This window comes from Lynx canadensis, chromosome C2 (genome assembly GCF_007474595.2).
Source record: "Lynx canadensis isolate LIC74 chromosome C2, mLynCan4.pri.v2, whole genome shotgun sequence".
NCBI lineage: Eukaryota > Metazoa > Chordata > Mammalia > Carnivora > Felidae > Lynx > Lynx canadensis.
The window spans coordinates 152,542,276-152,563,799 of NC_044311.2; the positions used below are offsets into that span (position 1 = coordinate 152,542,276).

The 21,524-nt window shown below is 39.9% G+C and overlaps 1 protein-coding gene across 1 annotated transcript in view; it reads right to left on the reverse strand.

The window, feature by feature from the left end:
- Nucleotides 1-21,524, reverse strand: part of BRWD1 (bromodomain and WD repeat domain containing 1) — a 124,847-nt gene that overhangs the window by 23,395 nt on the left and 79,928 nt on the right. The window contains 15 exon segments of the mRNA XM_030330594.1: nucleotides 9-161; nucleotides 788-934; nucleotides 3,562-3,603; nucleotides 5,146-5,218; nucleotides 6,394-6,519; nucleotides 7,948-8,068; nucleotides 8,524-8,679; nucleotides 9,412-9,473; nucleotides 10,073-10,184; nucleotides 13,786-13,868; nucleotides 14,500-14,624; nucleotides 16,815-16,922; nucleotides 17,018-17,143; nucleotides 18,545-18,734; nucleotides 20,942-21,036. Coding sequence (XP_030186454.1) covers nucleotides 9-161; nucleotides 788-934; nucleotides 3,562-3,603; nucleotides 5,146-5,218; nucleotides 6,394-6,519; nucleotides 7,948-8,068; nucleotides 8,524-8,679; nucleotides 9,412-9,473; nucleotides 10,073-10,184; nucleotides 13,786-13,868; nucleotides 14,500-14,624; nucleotides 16,815-16,922; nucleotides 17,018-17,143; nucleotides 18,545-18,734; nucleotides 20,942-21,036 — 1,719 coding nt within the window.

Here is a 21,524-nt window from a genome sequence, read left to right on the forward strand (position 1 = left end):
AAAATTACCTTTGATCTTTTGTTTGGTGTATATGCTTTTGCATTGCTAAATATCAACCGGATGTCTTTGCAAAATTCCAAAGGGCTGTCATAATTTCCTGCTTCTAAAGTTTCCCTTACTGTTCCAAAATCCATTGGAGTATCTATAATATCTCGGTAGTCCTAGGTTTTAAAAACAAGAATTAGTTCAAAGATTTGATTCCTACTTTTAGAAATGTTACGAGCATCAGATCTCCAAAACATTCAAAATGAAGAGAAAAGAAAAAGGTTAGAAGGACCTTAAGAATCATCAATAATTTTTAAAAAAGAGGCTCAGACATACAGAAAAAATAAGAAATATACCAAAATGATGTATCTGGTAGGATATTAAATGGTTTTCATTTCCTTCTTTATACTCTTAATGTAATCTCTAAGCTTTTACAGTAAATCTGTGCTTTGTAATCTTTTTTTTAAAGGTCATTTTCCATTCTCATATTTGGGGAATGAATACAGAGCTTTCATCCAATTTATAGTTTTCCTGGGGCTGAGCCTACTAAGAAAACAGATAAACATGTAGGATCCTCCCATTAAGATGTAGCAATGATTAAGTCTTAGCCAAAGTTACGAGGGGTCTAGAAAATTCAAGAAAAACTGTGTAATACAACTCTTCCACAGCTGCCTTAGTGGTGAGAGACAAAGTTAACATGAAGCTCAGACATCTTACTCGTTAAAGTTTAATTTAAACACCTCCACCCCAATCTCTATACAAAACGAGAAGGCCCAAACATTCAAACAATGGCAAAACTTACTGGATATTCAACCAAATCAACAGGTTGTCTAAATGGTTCAGAATCTTCACACTGAAAAATTAAGTTCACTAGTTCCTTACACTGTTTCTTCCAGTTATTTTCAACATAGTTGGTGGCTTTGATGCTCGTTTTTTTCCAATCACGGACCTAAAAATACATTCACAATATTATAAGCTTTTTCAGTCTTGGAAATGTCACACTGCGGTCTGGTATAGTACAGTGGTAAAAATGCACATGAGCTGTGGCCTTGTGTACTATAACAATGTGGCTACTTTTATTTTCTATCTACTTAGAAGAAATCCACTTTTCTGTAAAGGTCAGTAACGTCACATCCATTACGCTGAAAACATTTTTCATTCTACCACTTATCTCCCAAGTTTAGAACACGTTTTCACAGAAAGTGAAGACTCACATTAGACGAAGTGGTAGGCTAAGGAATGGCCCCAAAGATACCTGCATCCTAATTTAAGAACTTACGGCTGTCACTATCCATGGGAGATCTGACCACCGGTTTGAATCCTGAGATGGGAAGACTGTCCTGGATTATCAAGATGGGCCCAATGTAATCACAAAGGTGATTTAAAAAAAATTTTTTTTAAGTTTATTTGAGAGACAGAGACAGGACAAGAAGGGAAGGGGCAGAGAGAGAGGGAGAGAGAGAAGCCCAAGCAGGCTCCGCACTGTCAGCACAGAGCCCAATGTGGGGCTCAAACCCACAAAGCCACAAGAACATGACCTAAGCCGAAACCAAGAGTCAGACGCTTAAACTGACTGAACCACCCAGGCGCCCCACAAAGGTCCTTGTAAAAGTGAGAGACTTCGAGACTTCAAGCTGCTGGCTTGAAGATAAAAGATGAGGGGACAAGAGCCTCTAGAAGCTAAAAAATAACAAGGAGAAGGATTCTACCCTAGGGCTTCCAGAAAGGAACACAGCTATGCCACCACCCTGATTTTAGCTCCATTGAGACCCATGTCTGACTTCTAATCTACAGACCTAGAAGACCTTATTATTATTATTATTATTTTTTATTGTTTAAGCCACTAGATTTGTGATTTGCTATGGCGGCCACAGCAAGCAAATACTATACAGATACTAAACACCTGGGATTTTATTTAAAAATGAAATTATTTTCCCCCCAAAATAAGAAATTATACGAAAATGACACAATCAGATGACAATTCTTCAAGTCTAACTTCTCAATGTTATTTGGGGCAAGCATATTAGGAAAATTAGTATGATAAAAAGCTTAAATTTAAGCAGTATTTGGACAAAATTTAAAATGTTAAGCGTTTTAGGGGCGCCTGGCTGGCTCACTCAGTTGACAGTCTGACTTCGGCTCAGGTTGTGACCTTACAGTTCATGAGTTTGAACCTGACATTGGACTCTGCTGGCAGCACAGCTTCAGCTCCTCTGTCTCCCTTTCTCTCTGCCCCTCCCCTGCTCATGCTCTCTCTCAAAAATAAACATTAAAAAAAACCTTAAAAATAAAATGTTAAGGGGCGCCTGGGTGGCGCAGTCGGTTAAGCGTCCGACTTCAGCCAGGTCACGATCTCGCGGTCCGTGAGTTCGAGCCCCGCGTCGGGCTCTGGGCTGATGGCTCAGAGCCTGGAGCCTGTTTCCGATTCTGTGTCTCCCTCTCTCTCTGCCCCTCCCCCGTTCATGCTCTGTCTCTCTCTGTCCCAAAAATAAATAAACGTTGAAAAAAAAAAAAAATTTAAAAAAAAAAAAAATAAAATGTTAAGCATTTTTAAATTAATAACCTTTCCTTAGGGGTGCCTGAGTGACTCAGTCTGTTTAAATGTCCGATTCTTGGTTTTGGCGCAAGTCATGATCTCACAGTTTGTGGGTTCGAGCCCCATGTCATGCTCTGCGTTGACAGTGTGGAGCCTGCTTGGGAGTCAGTCAGTCTCTCTCTCTCTCTCTCTCTGCCCCTCCCCCAGTTACACTGTCTCTCTCAAAATAAACATTTTAAAAAATTTAATAACCTTTCCTTTAATTAATATATTACATTATAACCACAAGAGCTGCTGGTGACGCCACAATTCAAACTTAGTATCTAAAACTTATAACCAAACCCAGTATCTAAAAACTCATTACATCCATACGTCATTCTCCTTAACTCCATCTTCCCAACAGGTGTCATTTAAAAAAAAGGATTATTCACCAAACCCTAGTGAACATTCCCCTACAAGGGCTCCTCCTCTACCAGCCTTCCCACTGCACACAAGCACAGTCCCTGACGAGGCTCCGCCTTACACTCTAGTTCTTGCAACAGGTCCCTCACTTCCTTTAGTACCGATTCTGTTATCCTTCAAAATCTCTGCATCTATTATGGTGGTGAAATTGAGTCTCTCCTTTATAATTTAAATGAAATCCTTGGTTTTCAAGATCACCATCATCCACTCCCAACGTCACAGCCAGACACAGCCCCCCTGCTCACCCCAACACTCAGTCCCTACACTTGGCAGGCCAGTGCTCTACCACTAGCCTAGTGGCATGCTACATGTGCCTACTTTGTGACATGGGTCCCAAATGCTCCTTATTTTGTGCACGTCCTCTTTCTCCTCCAGCTCATTCTGAAAACAAAGTTCAAATCCCAACTCTTCCACTAAACCTTCCGTGACTACCCGCCTCTCAGTGATTTCCCATTTCTTTTAACAAATGCTCAATACCCGTATCAAGGTAACTTTTCAGAGTAACACCTGAAATCTGAGGCTGCTTTCAAAATACAGAATAAGCAAACAACAAAGGTCAGTTGAACAGATTAACTTACTCTCCTTCTTCCAGAAGATGTTTTAGGAAGATCACTATCATCCTACGAACAAAAATCAGAGCACCGTAAGTGTTAATATTCTCATCCGAAACGTAATAACCTAAAAGCGTATCAAACACATTAGGTCTTACAAGGATTTTAACTTGTTCACAAAAATCTCAAAAGGCAGACCCTATCAGGTCTTTGTGGCACCCAGACTCCCATAAACCAACCATTCTTAATAACCCTCTACACTCCCTAGGAAAACTAATTCCTATAGATAGCTATAAAAAGGTGCTTTGTGCAGAACCTAAATAGGACATGCATCAGCAACTTCCAATGTGTGTTTCATCTCTATCCATAAAACCCAAGAAACCATTTCCTACTGTTCTGAATTTCATACTCCACACATTTTCTTATTCCCTAAATCAAATATTTGCATGGCCATTTTTATTCCGATAGAAATTACCAAGAGAATCAGTGAATCGCAATAAGGGTCTGTGTAGAAATTGACACTATACAGAACTCCTGTAACTTCCTGCTCGATTCTGTATGAAGTGAAATTACCCAGCATCACTGATATTTGCCTTGAACTTTGATACCACCTTGAGTGAAGAACTTGTGGGTACTGTGAGCATGGTCAAGTTCGTTAATTTGTAATTACAATTAAATCCAACTCTTAGAAATTGCAGAAGTAGAGGACACATTCCTCAGCTATGTTATTCACGCAGACATATGCTGTTTATTTGGTATCAATTATTGGTTAAAACAAATTCACTGAATATCTGGATAATTAAAAATATATTTTTATCAAACGGGAACCCTCTTGCACTGTTGGTGGGAATGCAAACTGGTACAGCCACTCTGGAAAACAGTGTGGAGGTTCCTCAAAAAATTAAAAATAGACCTACCCTATGACCCAGCAATAGCACTGCTAGAAATGTACCCAAGGGATACAGGAGGGCTGATGCATAGGGGCACTTGGACCCCAAGGTTTATAGCAGCACTCTCAACAATAGCCAAATTATGGAAAGAGCCTAAATGTCCATCAACTGATGAATGGATAAAGAAATTGTGGTTTATGTACACAATGGAGTACTACGTGGCAATGAGAAAGAATGAAATACGGCCCTTTGTAGCAACATGGATGGAACAGGAGAGTGTTATGCTAAGTGAAATAAGCCATACAGAGAAAGACAGATACCATATGTTTTCACTCTTATGTGGATCCTGAGAAACTTAACAGAAACCCATGGGGGACGGGAAGAAAAAAAAAAAAAGAGAGGTTAGAGTGGGAGAGAGCCAAAGCATAAGAGACTCTTAAAAACTGAGAACTGAGGGTTGATGGGGGGTGGGGGTGGGGGGGGGAGGTGATGGGTATTGAGGAGGGCACCTTTTGGGATGAGCACTGGGTGTTGTATGGAAACCAATTTGACAATAAATTTCATATATTGAAAAAAACAAAAAATATATATATTTTTATCAAAATAGTTTCATAGTTCATTGGAATATAGCAAGAATTGTTATTTTTCTACTTCGCTCAATATTTTTAAATTACCATTTGAAACGAACAGAAATCATTATAAAATTGACAAACTTCATTACCAAATCCTCGGCATTTTGCTCATCATTTTCGGAAGTGTTAGAAAGTTCTGAGATATGTGTACAGTCTTGATTCCTAAAAAGCAATTTTTCACATGTTTAAGAGTATGCAGTTGTCGTGTCTGATGTCAAAGATTCAAACTACAGGTTAAGATATAAACAGTTCCCCAAGTATGCATACCTAATTTCAAGCAAAGGAATATCCAGTTTTTTAATCTACCCTCTGCGGAAACAACTGACCATCTTAGAATATGGAAAGTAAGTTTTTGTTTCCCCAGCTAAGTAGGTATAAAAATTAAGCTGGCAATCCAGAAATAATCCAATTATGGCCTCAACTGGATGAATGTGAAGATGAGTGTTCCTACACATCACTAGGCATATTCATACAGTAAGTACCAGGAACATGGATTGACTTGAGACAAAATAGAGGGAAGAAGCAGAAATTAAAGCAAATTAGATCTTAACTTCCCTGTACACACAGAAGAAAGAATGCTGAAGTAGGACTATCTAGGCATGAAGAAGATGAAAATAGGTATGTGATTTTCCTGAAGTAGAAAAAAATGAAAGTCCTGGGGAAGAGGAAACAAGTCCAGGTCGTCCAGGCAAGAAGTGGATTCAACCCAGCAAAGCAAGATAGGCCAGAACCAGTTACTTCCCAGTTTGTAGCCACACAGTAAAAATGATGGCACAGTTTATAAATTATCTTCTCTACTACATAATTCTTTCAAACAATTTTTATGGCTATGGTAAAAAGGCATTAAGATCACACAGCACAATTCATTAATTTCAAAGGAAACAGGCTGGGCAATTCGTCCAAAGTGACAGACAACGTTCATCAGAACAGATGATGTTAAAACTCAGATCCCACTTTCCGTCCTCCTCCTAAATGATCTCCCAATGCAAGCAAGCGTGTGCAGCCATTAGTGTTATACCAAGGGTAATTTCTTCATGTTTCATAAGGACACCACAGTCATGAAAAATGACTAAGGGAAACCCGGTGAAGGGTATATATAGGGCAACTTCTGTAGTATAAAATTATTTCAGTTTTAAAAAGCAGAAAACATTGGATTGTTCTATTTTTCATGCCTTTACTAAAAGTAATAATCACAATAAATATGTACAGAAATGTTATTTAACATAGCATATTAATAAAAGGGTGTAATTCAGAGAGCAAAAATTAAGAACTAGATGGCTGCAAGAGGTACAGATATGCAAAGCCACTTTCCACATCTATAATAGGAGGTAACTTACTTGATAAATTTTAAAAGTTGGTCAGTTATCTTCTTAGCTGATCTTGCAATTACACTTTCAGGCTCATTAAATGTCCTGGCATTATGTTCTATGTATCTGACTTCCCAAACTAATGCAGATAGCCTCCTTCAAAACAAAAAAGTAGGCAATTTAGAGCTCAGAAAACAAAAACACAGAAACCAGGTTGTTAAAAAAAAAAAAAAAAATCCCAGCACGTTAAGCCAGCATGTATTAATATATTAAATCCTAAGTGCAAAGTTACAATGAATAACCTTCTAATGCTCTCAACCTGATCATAACCATAAGCAATTATACTGGAAGCTAAACCACAGAGAATACAATTAAAGACCAAAAATCTTAACAGTTCACTTCATCACATCCAGAGCAACCTGGAGCAACCCTCCCTTTCACAGTGTCTACAGGCACAACGGAAGCTACTGAGACTCAAAGAAGGAAAGGTGTTAAATATCATCAATCCTAAGAGAGTAACCTGGCAAAGTGGTTTCTGAACAAATGCACATTCCCATGTCTGGCTACAGAGATAAAGTACACCATCAATGTAAGAAGTCAGGTTTTTGAAATGGTAATTTCTCAAAGTAGATGAATTGTAACAAATAAAATACTATCAATTACTTAAAATTTAAAAAAATCACTGAGAATCAGGGCACCTGGGTAGCTCAGTCGGTAAAGCGTCTGACTTCCGCTCAGGGCATGATCTCACAGTTCATGAGTTCGAGCCCATCGGGCTCTGTGCTGACAGCTCGGAGCCTGGAGCCTGCGTCTCCCTGGATTCTATGTCTCTTTCTCTCTCAGCCCCTTCCCCACAAGCTCTCTGTCTCTCTCTCTGTCTCTCTCTCTCTCTCGCTCAGAAATAAATAAGCAATAAATAAATAAATAAATAAATATTTTTTTAAAAATTTAAAAATCACTGATAATAGGAAATTTTATAGTTATCAGTGCTCTAGAAGCCAAAGATAAAAAGCTGATGACTCTGGGGAATCAATCTTTCAAAGGCTAATTTTTAAAATTCAACTTTATTTTTAAAATCAAGCTGCTAGGGGCGCCTGGGTGGCGCAGTCGGTTAAGCGTCCGACTTCAGCCAGGTCACGATCTCGCGGTCCGTGAGTTCGAGCCCCGCGTCGGGCTCTGGGCTGATGGCTCAGAGCCTGGAGCCTGTTTCCGATTCTGTGTCTCCTCTCCCTCTGCCCCTCCCCCGTTCATGCTCTCTCTCTGTCGCAAAAATAAATAAACGTTGAAAAAAAAAAAAATCAAGCTGCTAAATAGGAATAACATGCAAATAAATATGATGTCTAACTACTTAACATAATTTGTAACAAGCACGTGGAATTTTTTTTAATCCGACACCTCTCCAACATCGAACAGTGTCTTACCACAGAAGACCACAAGATCACTATAATGAAAGAGAGTGAAACAGAAAATAGCGTGCATCAGCCCCCACTCCACCACTGTCACGATCAACCACCACTTCCATTCACTCCACTCAGGATGACCAAACACCTTTTCAAACTATTGTGAAAGGAGGTTTCTACTAACCTGTAGAATCGATTAACGAGCCTCATTCGAATCGTGTAGAGGTCGGTTGGATAAGCTACTACGGTGCAATACTTCGGGTACGTACACAGATCAACTGGCCCTGCGAAAGCCGCTGCTATGTCTGTGAAGGCAGACACAAAACATTTTCATCAATAAATTCATTACCCACAGGAGATTATTTCTCTGCAAATTCCTCAAAAATAGAGCCACGCTTAACAATGCAGGCCCAAACAAAAAGGAGCAAGTAGAAACTGTAGTGAAGAATGCCACCAAAGTTTGCTGCGCTTTTAAAATACTTTTGTGGAGGGGCGCCTGGGTGGCTCGGTCGATTGAGTGGCTGACTTCGGCTCAGGTCATGATCTCATGGTCCCTGGGTTCGAGACCCACGTCAGGCTCTGTGCTGACCACTCAGAGCCTGGAGACTGGAGCCTGCTTCGGATTCTATGTCTCCCTCTCTCTCTGCTCCTCCCCCACTCCTACTCTCTGTCTCTCAAAATTAAATAAACATTAAAAAAAAAAAATACCTTTGAGGAAAGGAAAACTTTGAACATGAAACATTCCACACTAAAAACTTACCAAGATTCAAAAGTTGGTCTATACCACTAATAATTCGTTCACATTCTTCATCTCTTGATTTCTGGCCCCATTCACCATCTTGAGGTTTGTAGAGTAATTTCTCTAGCTCATCGGAAGTGACAGAAATACTAGCTCCTAACTCTTCAGGTGGGTCAACTATAAATTCCATTCCAAAGAACAAGAAAGAAAAATAATTAACCAAATATATATTATACTTAAGTTGTCAAAACTCCTAAACCAGACACTACAAAGGAAAAAGCAGTGGTTTTATAGTGGAGAAACCTGGGACTCCACCTAAGTCACATGATGAAAGTTAACACCCCCAGTAATAGGACAAATGGACATCATGTGCCTCATGATATGATGCACTGAGGACCATATACCACATCTCTAACACTAGCACCAGAAATGCAAACCCTGGATAATGAGTAAATATGAAACAAGCCCAAACGGAGAGAAATGCTACAAAACGACTAGCCAGGTTTATGTAAGAAATGATAATGGGCTATTAAAATGCAGTCAGCATCAAACTTGAAGCCTAGGATAAGAATTAATCAGCCCGATTCATATTAATTCTGTGGGGGGTTACTAAAGCTCACAGTTACTGAAAACAGGTAAAATATTTTCATTATTTAAAAATGATATACCATGGGGCTCCTGGGTAACTCAGTCAGTTAAATATCCGACTCTTGATTTCAAATCAGATCATGATCTCATGGTTCATGAGTCTGAGTTCTGCATCAGGTTCTGCGCTCACAGCGTGGAGCCTGCTTGGGATTCTTCCCTCTCTATGGCCCTCCCTCTCCCTCTGTCTCTCAAAAATAAATGTTTAAAAAAAATTTTTTTAAATAGTTTCTGCTAAAACTTAAAAAAAAAAAAATCATATACCATTATCAGGAATTGGTTCCATGTCCCATGGGCTAAGTTTTTCAATTTCAGTATTGTCCCACCTATTAAAAAACCAAAAGTCCAGTTAGCCTCTCATAAAAACAACTTGTGGCTAATAACTAGGTATCCACAAAAGAGTAAACAAAAATAAAATGTGAAAACCTTATTGTAGCAATGAAAGTTTAAATATTAACCGTAAGATTTTTTTTTAGGAGAATACACTATGAGAAAAAGAAAGCATTAAAAATGTTCAAAGACAAAGTCAGAAGTCCTGTGTGGCTTGTACCCAGGGTAGGTGGAAAAAACTCAACAACCCTGTGAAGCCTTGAATGCCACACTTCAGAATGTGACTTTATTCCACAGCCGATGGAAAAGCAGCAACGATTTCCTTGAACAGGGGAAATGACGTAATATGTACTCCTCAACTAGGAACTATTAAGAGGCTACAGAAATGGGACCAGGGAGACAAGCAGAACCTGTCCCGAGGGGGTTCTGGTGAACGGGAAGCAGCCAGGGCGTGCGAGAGACACTGCATGGCGATGACGGACAGGACTCAATGACAGACTAAATCATGGTCTTTCACCTGAAACATATTATTCATAAAACCACCCACCACAATGAACGAATGTCTGTAGAGAATTCATTTCAACTGCATACAGACCTAACGATGTAGCACTGGAAATGACTATCAGGGTACTGCGGCTGATATGGCTCTTGACTTAGCACTGTTCCAAACCACCAAGCATCATCAATGATAGAACGGAACCTATCACCTATAAAAGATGACCAAGTCTGAGACACATTTTTAATTTATAAAATACCATATAATATAGATAAAAAAAGAAATTACTTTTTTTATCTTAAAATCAGCCATCCTTCCCCACTTTCCAGCAATCTTCAGCAATAAAATAAATGTAAAAAGATACAATGTCACACTGAGTAATTTACTGACGGTGTATAACCATACAGTGCAATAGACTAACATGCTTCTGACTGGATTCTGTTGTTTACTGGATCCAAACATTTCCCCAAAATAGGTTCGACCACATTTTACAACATGGAACAAAGAACAAAGCTTAACAAAACTCAATAATCTTCTACAACGATGTATATGATCAAAATATACTTGCTTAGTAAGTATATTAAATACCTCTGAAACATGTACTTCCTGAATAAAACATATTATAAAAGTATGACTAGAATCCATGATTATTCTAAAGCTCTCCCTATATAAATATTTCCACATAAAACAGAATTTTAATTCTTAAGACTTCACATTAAAAATCAGTTCTAGGGGCGCCTGGGTGGCGCAGTCGGTTAAGCGTCCGACTTCAGCCAGGTCACGATCTCGCGGTCCGTGAGTTCGAGCCCCGCGTCAGGCTCTGGGCTGATGGCTCAGAGCCTGGAGCCTGTTTCCGATTCTGTGTCTCCCTCTCTCTCTGCCCCTCCCCCGTTCATGCTCTGTCTCTCTCTGTCCCAAAAATAAATAAAATGTTTAAAAAAATAAAAAATAAAAAAAAAAAATAAAAATCAGTTCTAGATATACCCTAGGATATGCTTACATACTTTATTACTTAAAAGAATTAGGGGCACCTGGGTGGCTCAGTCAGTTAAGTGTCCAACGTCGGCTCAGGTCATGATCTCACAGTTTGTGAGTTCAAGCCCCTCATGGGGCTCTGTGCTGACAGCTCAGAGCCTGGAGCCTGCTTTGGATTCTGTGTCTCCCTCTCTCTCTGACCCTCCTCTGCTCACGCTCTCTCTGTCTCTCTCTCTCTCTCAAAAACAAAATAAACATTAAAAAAAATTTTTTAATAAAAAAAAGAATTAAACACCCACATATCCCTTTATCTCAGGAGGATATATAGAAGCAGGAAGTAGATCTTAGGAGGGCTCCATCCACAAACCAAAGTAACTGTACAGAATGCTCCAACTGACTCCAGTAATCGTCTGTGTACCCTACAACGGCATCCCTTCTAGAGGAACACATTGTAGGTGAGCTCGGTTTCACATTACAAAAGGAACAGACTGCTGTCATAACCCCACCTCTTCCCTTCCATCCATTCCACCTTTCTCAAAACAAAACCAGTAACAAAAAAAGTTGCTTAGCCACCACTAACAATTCCTTGGTAGATTAACAATTCTGCTTTCAAGGAAGGTTTGACAGAAATGGTATCCATCAAAATTAAAGCTGTATTTCACTCCTCAGAGAGAGAATATTTACGTAATAAAATACCCACAAAGAGTACTAACAAAGTATGCTTCCACGGAATTCTCTACAACTGAAAACAACAGCAGTATCACTACTGGAGCTACATGTTTTGAGGTTCTTAAAATATTTTTAAATTCACATAAACATGACTTTTATGTACTTTTTATATTCTTCAAAGTCACTAGAAACCCAGGACGCCTGGGTGCTCAGTCAGACTCTTGATTTCAGCTCAGGTCATGATCCCAGGGCTGCGGGATCGAGCCCCACGTCCGGCTCCATGCTGAGCATGGAACCTGCTTAAGATTCTTCCTCTATCTCTGCTCCTCTCCCACTTGCTCTCTCTCTCAAAACAAATAGATAAACTTAAAAAAAAAAAAAAAAGCCAGTTTTTGATACCAAGAACCAACTTTATAATACTTTCCTTCCCTATTTATCTAAAACTAGAAGAGGAATACCTGGGTGGGACGCTTGATCTCGGCTCAGGTCATGATCCCGCAGTTTGTGAGGTGGAGCCCCGCGTTGGGCTCTGCATGAACAGCATGAAGCCTGCTTGGGATCCTCCCTCTCCTTCTCTCTCTCTGCCCCTCCCCTCGCTCTCTCTCTCTCTTTCAAACATAAACTTTAAAAATTTTTTTTTACCGTTTATTTATTTTTGAGACAGAGAAAGACAGAGCATGAACAAGGGAGGGTCAGAGAGAGGGAGACACAGAATCTGAAACAGGCTCCGGGCTCTGAGCTGTCAGGACAGAGCCCGACACGGGGCTCGAACTCATGGACCCCAAGATCATGACCTGAGCCGAAGTCAGACACTTAACCAACTGAGCCACCCAGGCACCCCTCAAACATAAACTTTAAAAAAAAAATTCAAAAACAAAACAACTAGAAGATACTTTCGGTTTAGATAAAAGTATTTTTCACTGTAAGATAACACTTTAAATTAAAAGGAGCCTTAAGAAATCACTTTTCTGAAGGTAAAACCTGGCTTTTCCTTAAGAATTAAAAAAAAACAAACCTGATTTTGCCTATTCAAGAGTAGAATAAACATGCTTAGTAAAGTTCTTCACACAATAAAATCAGGATTAAGCAACTTCCTTTACTAACACTGCTCAAACTTCAAGAGAATCGGTCAGATTTTATGGGGGGGGGGGGGGGCAAAATTGAATTAATTAAAAGATCTGGTACATTAATTTCCCAATCACAAAAATAAAACAAAGGCACTAAATTTCAAGAGGCAAGTGGGAATCCATCTCTAGAGCTCAGCTACAGAGAACGGGAGTTTAAAACAATTTCTGGATGCACATGTGGGCGGAACAAAATGAGAGCTTCCAACTTAGACGTCATGGGTGTTGGATAAACAGAACAGATGCGAAACTTTGAAGTTCCTCAGGATTTGGCTATCGACCTTAACTCCGGCACATTCCAGATGACTGGAGTTTGGTCTTGGTTGTTTCTGTGTATGGCTAGATGTTTTTCTTCAAGAAAAACTTCCTTTAGTCCCAAAACAGTCCTGACTATTTGTGTGGGTATTACCGTTAAAAATAGTCCACTAAGAACAGCCACGTTCTCCAACAACCTTTCATTTCAAATAGGGATGACTCAGGGAATTTGTCGAAAATTTACCTATTTGTAGTACTTTAGAAAAAAGCAGCAACAACTAGGAAAATTAATGAGGCCTTAACATCATTTACAAACGTGTACACTAGACGACAGAGCCTAAAACTTACTATTCCTAGTAAGAGACCAAAACTGCTCAAAGGCGAATGAACTCTCCTAAGTGGCTGCATTATTTACAATGCAGATTAGAAGTAATTTGCATTATTTTTCAATTTCCTGATTGTTTTAGATCATAAGATAACTTTGTGAATTACACCAGTCACAGTAAAGATAGAAAAAAATGCAGACTGTGGACATGTGAAAGGATATAAAAGTTCACCCCTAACATACAGTCAACGCGTAAGAAATAATCCCCACAAGAAATGCTGCTTGGCTAACAGTCCTTATGAAGAAGCAGTAAAGCAAAAAATACTTTCCAGGCACTTCTATTTCTTTCCAGAATTCACATGTTTGCATCCACCATAACACGCAGCACCACAACAAAAAAATAGGCCAATAAACGGAGAGATCATTTTCTAACAGTGTATGAAACTCAGTAAGAACAGACTTACAAGACTGCCAATTCCTCTGTCTTGCTTCATCATAAAATTGACGCAGTACAAGAAAGTCAATGACATCCGGCATATCATGGTACCTAAACAGAAATAAAAGATTATTAAACTCCCTGAGCAGCAGGTTACAGTCTAAAGCAACAATGTCCAAAAGAAACAGGATGGGAGCTGCATTTCTAATTTTTTTCTGACTAGCCTTATTAAAAAAAGTAGAGAAACTAGTAAAATTAATTTATCCCATGTACCCTAAACAAGGTTTCACCATGTTATCAATACAAAATAACGAGATACCTTACATTACTTTTTCTTCATACCAAGTCTTCAAAATCCAGTGTGTACATCACACTCCATTGAAATCGGCCACATTTCAAGAGCTCAAGAGCCGCATGTGGCTAAGGGCCACCATAATGGACAGCACACATTTAGCAAATCACTTATTCTAACATTTTCTCAAAAACAAAGACAGACACAAATTCCCTTACAGGCCAGAGTTCTCCACACATTAGTGGCATGGAAAAATGTATAAACATGCCAATGCCTAATTGTTGCTACAGCATACTACTTTTACTCCCAGCTATGAGCACCTCAACTCCCGCCTTAGGCTGTCCACAGTGCTCCACTATTTACCCCGCAGTTATGAGGGACATGCTGATCAGCAAGAGGAAACATCTAAATTTAAACAATTCCATAAAAAAAAAAAAGAGTAACACATACCTAATAGAGAAAGATTTGTCCAAAAGTTTTCCAGTTGCAGGATCTATAAATGCTAGTTTGAGGCAACAGAGCGTAGGGGGCCCAACCTCGTATCGTATTCCGACTATTTTGACCAACTCTTGATCCTTTAATAGATATTTTTTAAAGAATGCAATGTTTAAAATGGTTAAAGCAATTTCTCAAGACTATAAATCTCCACGTATTGCCACATTAAGTCAACTTGTAAGTCAGGTTTCCAAGTTAACAGTGATTAAATCATTTTTGCTAAAATTAATCTTCACATCTTTTTCAGGATAGACATTTAATACTGTTTCAAACATAAGGAATATACTCACTTTAGAAAACCTACCACAAAGTGTTAAGGAACATATAAGAGTCACTGATCAGCACAATATCTAAAGACAATTACTGTGAATAATCTGAATTTCTTTCTGACTCTGTTCTCTTCCTAGAGATACATCATCTTGTTTTATGTGTGTCTCTGTGTAAAGACATCTCATTGAAGATGCTGTTGATTCATTAGCACTGAACTCAACAGCCAAAAGGACTTCTCACTCATGCCTAGACAAAGTTTATCTAACACAGGTGTTCTCTCCAGAAAGCACATCATCACCTTCTTGTACTGAGTAACACAGCAGAGCACTTTAAAGCATCACACTCGGGGGCTATGTTAAAGAGTAAGTCACCAACAAAAAGCATAAAAACACTAAAGTTATTTATGTTCAATAGATTCAATAGATCGTGAGAAGGACACTTATTTATGATGTGAGAGCTCAAACAAGAAGGTATCACCTCGCTCGACCTCAGGAGGTAACAGGCCGGTCAGGGAAGTCAAATTTTTTGCCACTGTGTGTGTGTTTGCAAATGACCAGAAAGCACCCTGAGCATCGATTTGGGGTTACAAATAACATGCAGCTAGTAGGTAAAATGACAAATATGGAATCTGTGAATAATGAGGATCAACTCAGTGATAAGTGAAACAGACCTAAATAAATCAGAGCATATGGTAAGCCAAATTCAAGACGGAGAGCCACTAAGTTGAAGGAGAGTTAAGAACAGCTATCTTTGGGAGTGCCTGGGTGGCTCGGTCCCTTAAATGTCCAACTCCTACTCATGATCCCACTGTTCGTGGGATTGAGCCCCACATCAGGATCTGTGCTGACAGCAGAGAGCCTGCTTGGGCTTCTCTCTCTCTCCCTCTCTCAAAATCAATAAATAAACTTAAAGAAGAAGAAGAAAAAAAACGGCTATCTTTGCTAAGATAGTTGTTTTTACCTTCTAATAGTTACTGAAAGTATCAAAAACATATAAAATACAAAGAATAAAAAAAAAATCAACGGCAATGCTATTCCATACATAATCACCATTGACATTTTGATGTATTTATTCTGGTTGACTACATGTCTGCAAGTTTTTATTACCATAACCACAAACAACATTTCACATCCCATTTTTTCTCTTAGTAATAAATTATAAAAATTTAACAGTCATTCACTCAAGTATTTTAAAAGCCTCAATTACACAGTGGGCTTCATACCATAATCAACTCTGCAAAAGGTACCATGACTTGATCCATTCAGTACTGTAGGATACATGGACTTTTTCTAATTTTTGTTTTTATAAACAGGGATATGGAATTGTCTTGCTCATAAATTCACATGCACTTCCAGTTGTTTCCTAAATCACTACAAATAAAGTCACGGATTTAAAACATCTGAATATTTTCCAGTTTCAATTCCAATCGCCAAGATAGCCTCTACAAAGTCCGGGCTGTTTCATATACCCTGTCCTGTCACCAATGTGAGTAACTGGTAACAAACCAAAATCTTTGCTACTTGCTAAAATGTGGGGTTTTTTTCTTTCACTGCTTAAAAAAAATTTTTTTTTTTTTATTTAACTGGTTAAGTATAGGGGAGCTAAAGCTTTTCCAATAGACTAGTCTATTGTGCACGCGGTTCAACTTCTTTTCCAATTTGTATTTCCTCTTTTGAAAAGCTGCCACTTCTTTTGAATATATGTCCCAGATACACACATTTTAACATTAATGATATATACTACCAAGCTGCCTTCCTGAGTGACGAACACACTTATAATTTTATACACCAATCAGCAATACATGAAGACCATCCACTGACAAACACGTCTTTCTGCTGGATCCTAAGGCTTAGGAAGGTAACAGCAGAAATGTTTTTAAGTAGGCAGTCAAAAAGACAGTAATGAAATATACCTCCAGAAGGTTTATTTTTAATGGATTTATAAATAATTTAACTATACAGTGCTAGATGTTTAATGGCTTAATAATATGATCATCTTACCCTAAGATCCATTTTTCTCCATGGCTCCTTATTAGGGTTCAGTTCATAAATGTTATTTCTTCTGACTGCCTCAATATAAGCTTCGTGACCCTGTCGAAAATAGATTACCTACAAAAAGTACACATTTAAAAATAAATTAAAACCTAAGGGTAAAATACTATCTTGTGGTCCATATTCCCATTTCTAAATTTTACTACTCTCACCTCATCACCCATCTGAGGAACAAAAGGAGACTTTCGAAGTGTGGTGTCCGTTATCCACACGGGAGGGTGAAATTCATATAAATGTTCCATATTTGCAAGCTCCACCGGAGTCATCCTCCGCAAGCTCTGCCAAGGGGATGAGAACAAAGTCCAGTACAACAGAAAGGGCATGAGGGCGTGGTTTGATTGACAAACAAAAGAAACTTCACCAAGTGAGAAATGCTATGTCAAATGAGAATGGGCACGTCGCCTAATGATCAGTTTTTAAACGGCATACGTATTTGGTTCCTTCACACACACGGGAGCGTGTACATTGTGGGCCACTGGTGAAAGCAGTGCAGGTTCCCCCGGCACTCATCTAGCCTCTCCCGGATTTCTAATAGACTCTTCATAACACTTGACATCCTATGGAAGGGGGCTCCTTTCCAACCTAAATCCTCTTCGACAGCCAGCCTGCTCTGCCGAGAGACCATTCTGAATTTCACCGTGGACTACTCATCACAGGGAGACTCCTCTTGATTTGAGGTTTTAAGACAGGTGACTTTAAAATGTGCCAACAAACTCTTTGATCCTCCTCATCTCTTCCACAGGTGCAGCCCACAACCGCTCCACTCAAACAGAGTAAGACAGAAGTGACAAGAGGTTTCTAAGACAAAGCTGTCACAGGCATTAAGGCTTACCCCTGCTGACACCTCTGGATCACCTAACCGAGGGAATGTCGGCCACCATGTCATACAGATGCCCAAGCAGCTCTTTAGAGGGGCCCATGTGGTGAGTAGCTGGGTCTACAGCCAACTCCCCAACTGAATAGGGTTCAAAGAAGATCAGGCAGCTCCAGTTATACGTTCAGACAGCTGTAGCTCCAACCAGTGTGATAACTGTGACCTTGGGAACCAAAACTCACCTAGCTTTTCAGCCCCCAGATTCTTGACCCACCAAACAGGAATACATGTTTGTTGCTGTAAGGAGCTAAGATTCAGGATGGTCTGTGACACAGCAATACGTGAGGAATACAAAGACGTGGCATCTTTAAATAATGACTGTTACTTGCACGACATGAACACTGAACATATGATAAGAAATAGGAGCATCACAAGTACTCCTGCTTGTGAACGTGCCAAATGAAAGAGAACATGGCAGATGTAACTGGGACACAGGGCAATGACAGAGGAAACAAGAAGAAAGTGCCCTAAAATGCCCTGAAGTATAGTTCTGGTGTTGAAATTAACAGGAGAAAATAAAGAGTTGTGGGATTCTGAGCAAAACAGAGCTCCCTCCCCCTTATCGTGTCAGACTGAGGAAGGAGCCGGTGCCACCGCCAATTTGGGGCAGATTCGATAGAGAAGCCTTCAGAAGAAAGTAGCTTTTCCAAATATAAATTTGCATTTTACATTTGAGTCTTGAAGACTTAACAGTGTCAATAGTATATAAAATCTCCAATCTCCCTAAGACTTTTAATTTCTAAATATGGACAGAAACACTTGATAGAAAGCGTAAATAGATGTTTTGAAGATATACTTCTCTTACCTCTTTTTTAGGCTTATTTTCTTTCTTTCTCTTTCGTCTCCTTTTTGGAGGAGATAAATTCTCAGTAGACATTTCATCCTCTGAACTACTGCAAAAGCGGGTAACTCGTCGACGTGATGACGTTCGTAAAGGAGGCTGCAAATTGATGCCTGCATCAGCTGTCCAGTCAGAGTATCTAGATGACGAGTCACTAGGAAAGAAAAGCAGTATGTGTTTGTAGGGAACCAGAATCTAAGCCCTAATGGCAATTTAATCACATAATCTTAAGAGATGAAGAGGAGGGAAGGAAGGATCCTGGGAAGATTCAACTTGAACAATCTGCCTTCACCATCAGCAAATACTGAAATGACCAGAGATCATGAGGAAGAGACAGAGACACTGGAAATTAGGAAAGGATGTAAGCCTGAGGAAGTTTTTGTTTTAAGTATAATATACAGGAAACCTCATGGAAGACAACATTTAGAGCCCACCAACAACTTCCCTTTCAGAAGATGGGAATGTAATTATGGAAACAGTAGAGGTCATGCAGAACCGTAAGAGTAGGCCCCCCTCCCCCAAGTGAAAGGTGACTCGGGAATAGACTAAAATTCTAACTGGAATGAAAAACCATTAGTGAACACACTGAGAATCCCAAGGAAAGTGTAGCCACAGCAGATAGAAAGCTGGAAGTGGTCAAAGTTCCTTGCCAAGAGGGGGACTTTCCTGAACAGGACGAAAGAGCCAAGAGAGGAAGTGGTCCCGGCCCAGTCCAGAGCAGCAGCAGCGTCAAACAGGAAACAAGATCTAGAAAATGAGCCCCTGCCACCACCAGCTTCAGCAAATGCAGGAAAGAAAGCAGGACAAAGGGCTCCACTGAGACCACCACTGGCCAACCACACACCTCTCAGGCTCAATAAAACACACTCACGGTCACACGCACATTTCTAAGAGCAGTTTATTTAAAAAGAGCTATTTAGAAAAATTGTAAGAGCACCTGCTTTGTACAATAAAATTCAAGAGAAGCTGAATTAAAAGACAATGATGACAGAGCTAGAAAGCAGAACAGAGGTTGCCAGGGGAGGGGCGGGAAGCGGAGAATCCCTGTTTAATACGTACACACTCTCAATTTTGCAACGAGTTCTGGAGACTGGGTGCACAACAGTATGAATGTACTTAATGTTACTGAAATATACAGTTAAAAATGGTTAAGATGGTAAATTCTGTTATGTATATTTCATATTTCACAATTAAATTTATAAAAAAAAAATAGACAAGGGTTCTAAAAATCACTCCAGCCCCTCAATCATAACAGAATAAAAAAAGTCATGACAGGAAAAAGGGAGTATTGTATGGTGGTCTAGACCGGCACAGCATCCATAGGAACAGAAATAAGATTGAGTCCTATTTGGAAGGGACGCTTTTCTAGACCTGGTGATGGCTATGCTGTGAAGAGAGAAAGATGTCCAGGTTTCTGGCACGAGCATCTGCCAAGGTGAAGTTGACATTTTATTTACCAAAAGGAGGAACAGATGTTAACATCTGGGTCCCATGAAATCTGGACCCCAAAACTAGAGGTCCATACATGCAATAACTGACAGTAAACAGAATGATGGTCTTACCACATACATTCTCGATACTGCTCTTTATGACTACAGCCCAAGACTACATTGTACACTGTGGGCTCAAATGTGTACAAACATACCCAAAAAACTTTCTATACACACAGCTGTTAATCCAGTTCTCTTCTTCTTTAATTTTTTTTTGTTTTTTTAAAGAGACAGAGAGAGAGCACAAGCAGGGGAGGAGAAAGGAGGAGGCGGGTACAAAGGATCCCAAGCAGGCTCTGCAAGGACAGCAGTGAGCCTGACATGGGGCTTGAACTCATGAACCATGACATTGTGACCTGAGCCAGAGTCAGACGCTCAACCAACTGAGCCACCCAGGCGCTCCCAGTTTTCTTCTCCTTTTAATTGTACGAGAAACTCAACTGCCCTTCACAGACTGGTCCATCCAAGCCTAGGACTAGGCTGCTGAGCAGATGAAAACAATGAAAAGCAGGCACCTGGGGGGGTGCCCCAGCCTACAGAGTGGTTGCTGTGTGTGATTCCTGATCCTGGGGTCGTGAGTTCAAGCCCCACGCTGGGTGTGGAGCCTACTTAAAACAAAAAAAAAAATTTTTTTTTTTTAACATTTATTTTCGAGACAGATAGAGACAGAGCATGAACGGGGGAGGGACTGAGAGAGAGGGAGACACAGAATCGGAAGCAGGCTCCAGGCTCTGAGCCATCAGCCCAGAGCCCGACGCGGGGCTCGAACTCACAGACTGCGAGATCGTGACCTGAGCTGAAGTAGAACGTTTAACCGACTGAGCCACCCAGGTGCCCCAAAACAAAAATTTTTTAAAGCAGTAGCAAGTACCTTGAACTTTCGCTGTCACTCTGACTCCTCCTGTCACTCCTCCACTCCTCTTCTTCAGAAGAGCAAGAACCTTCACTCTGATCACAGGAAGTCTCCTATGTGTTGGGGGAGAGGGGGGGTAAGATAAAAATCCTCATCTTGAAGATTAAATAACACAAGTCAAGAAAAGCCGCATTCCATTCTTACCATTTCAGGCAATCGGGCAATGAATATAATTAGATGAACTTCAAACAAAAAGTCAGTATCTTTATTATATTCTTTTTCTTAGCAAGGCACAGGGCGACAGAGACAGAGACTCAACACCACTGCCGCTGACACAGTGGGCCCTTCTCTGTGTGAAGCTGAGCCAAGTCCGTGTACATGTTTCCAGTGCCTGGACCTGGGTCACTGCAATAGGGGCACAGGGGCGTCTCATTCTACTTTCATTCCCTAATGGCCGATGACGCTGTGCATCTTTCCATACGATTACTTGCCATCTATGTATCTTCTCTGATGACGTGTCAGACTGATTTTTAAACTGGATTTTTTATTTTCTTATGAATGCATTTTAAGAATTCATGGTATATTTTAAATAGAAGTCCTT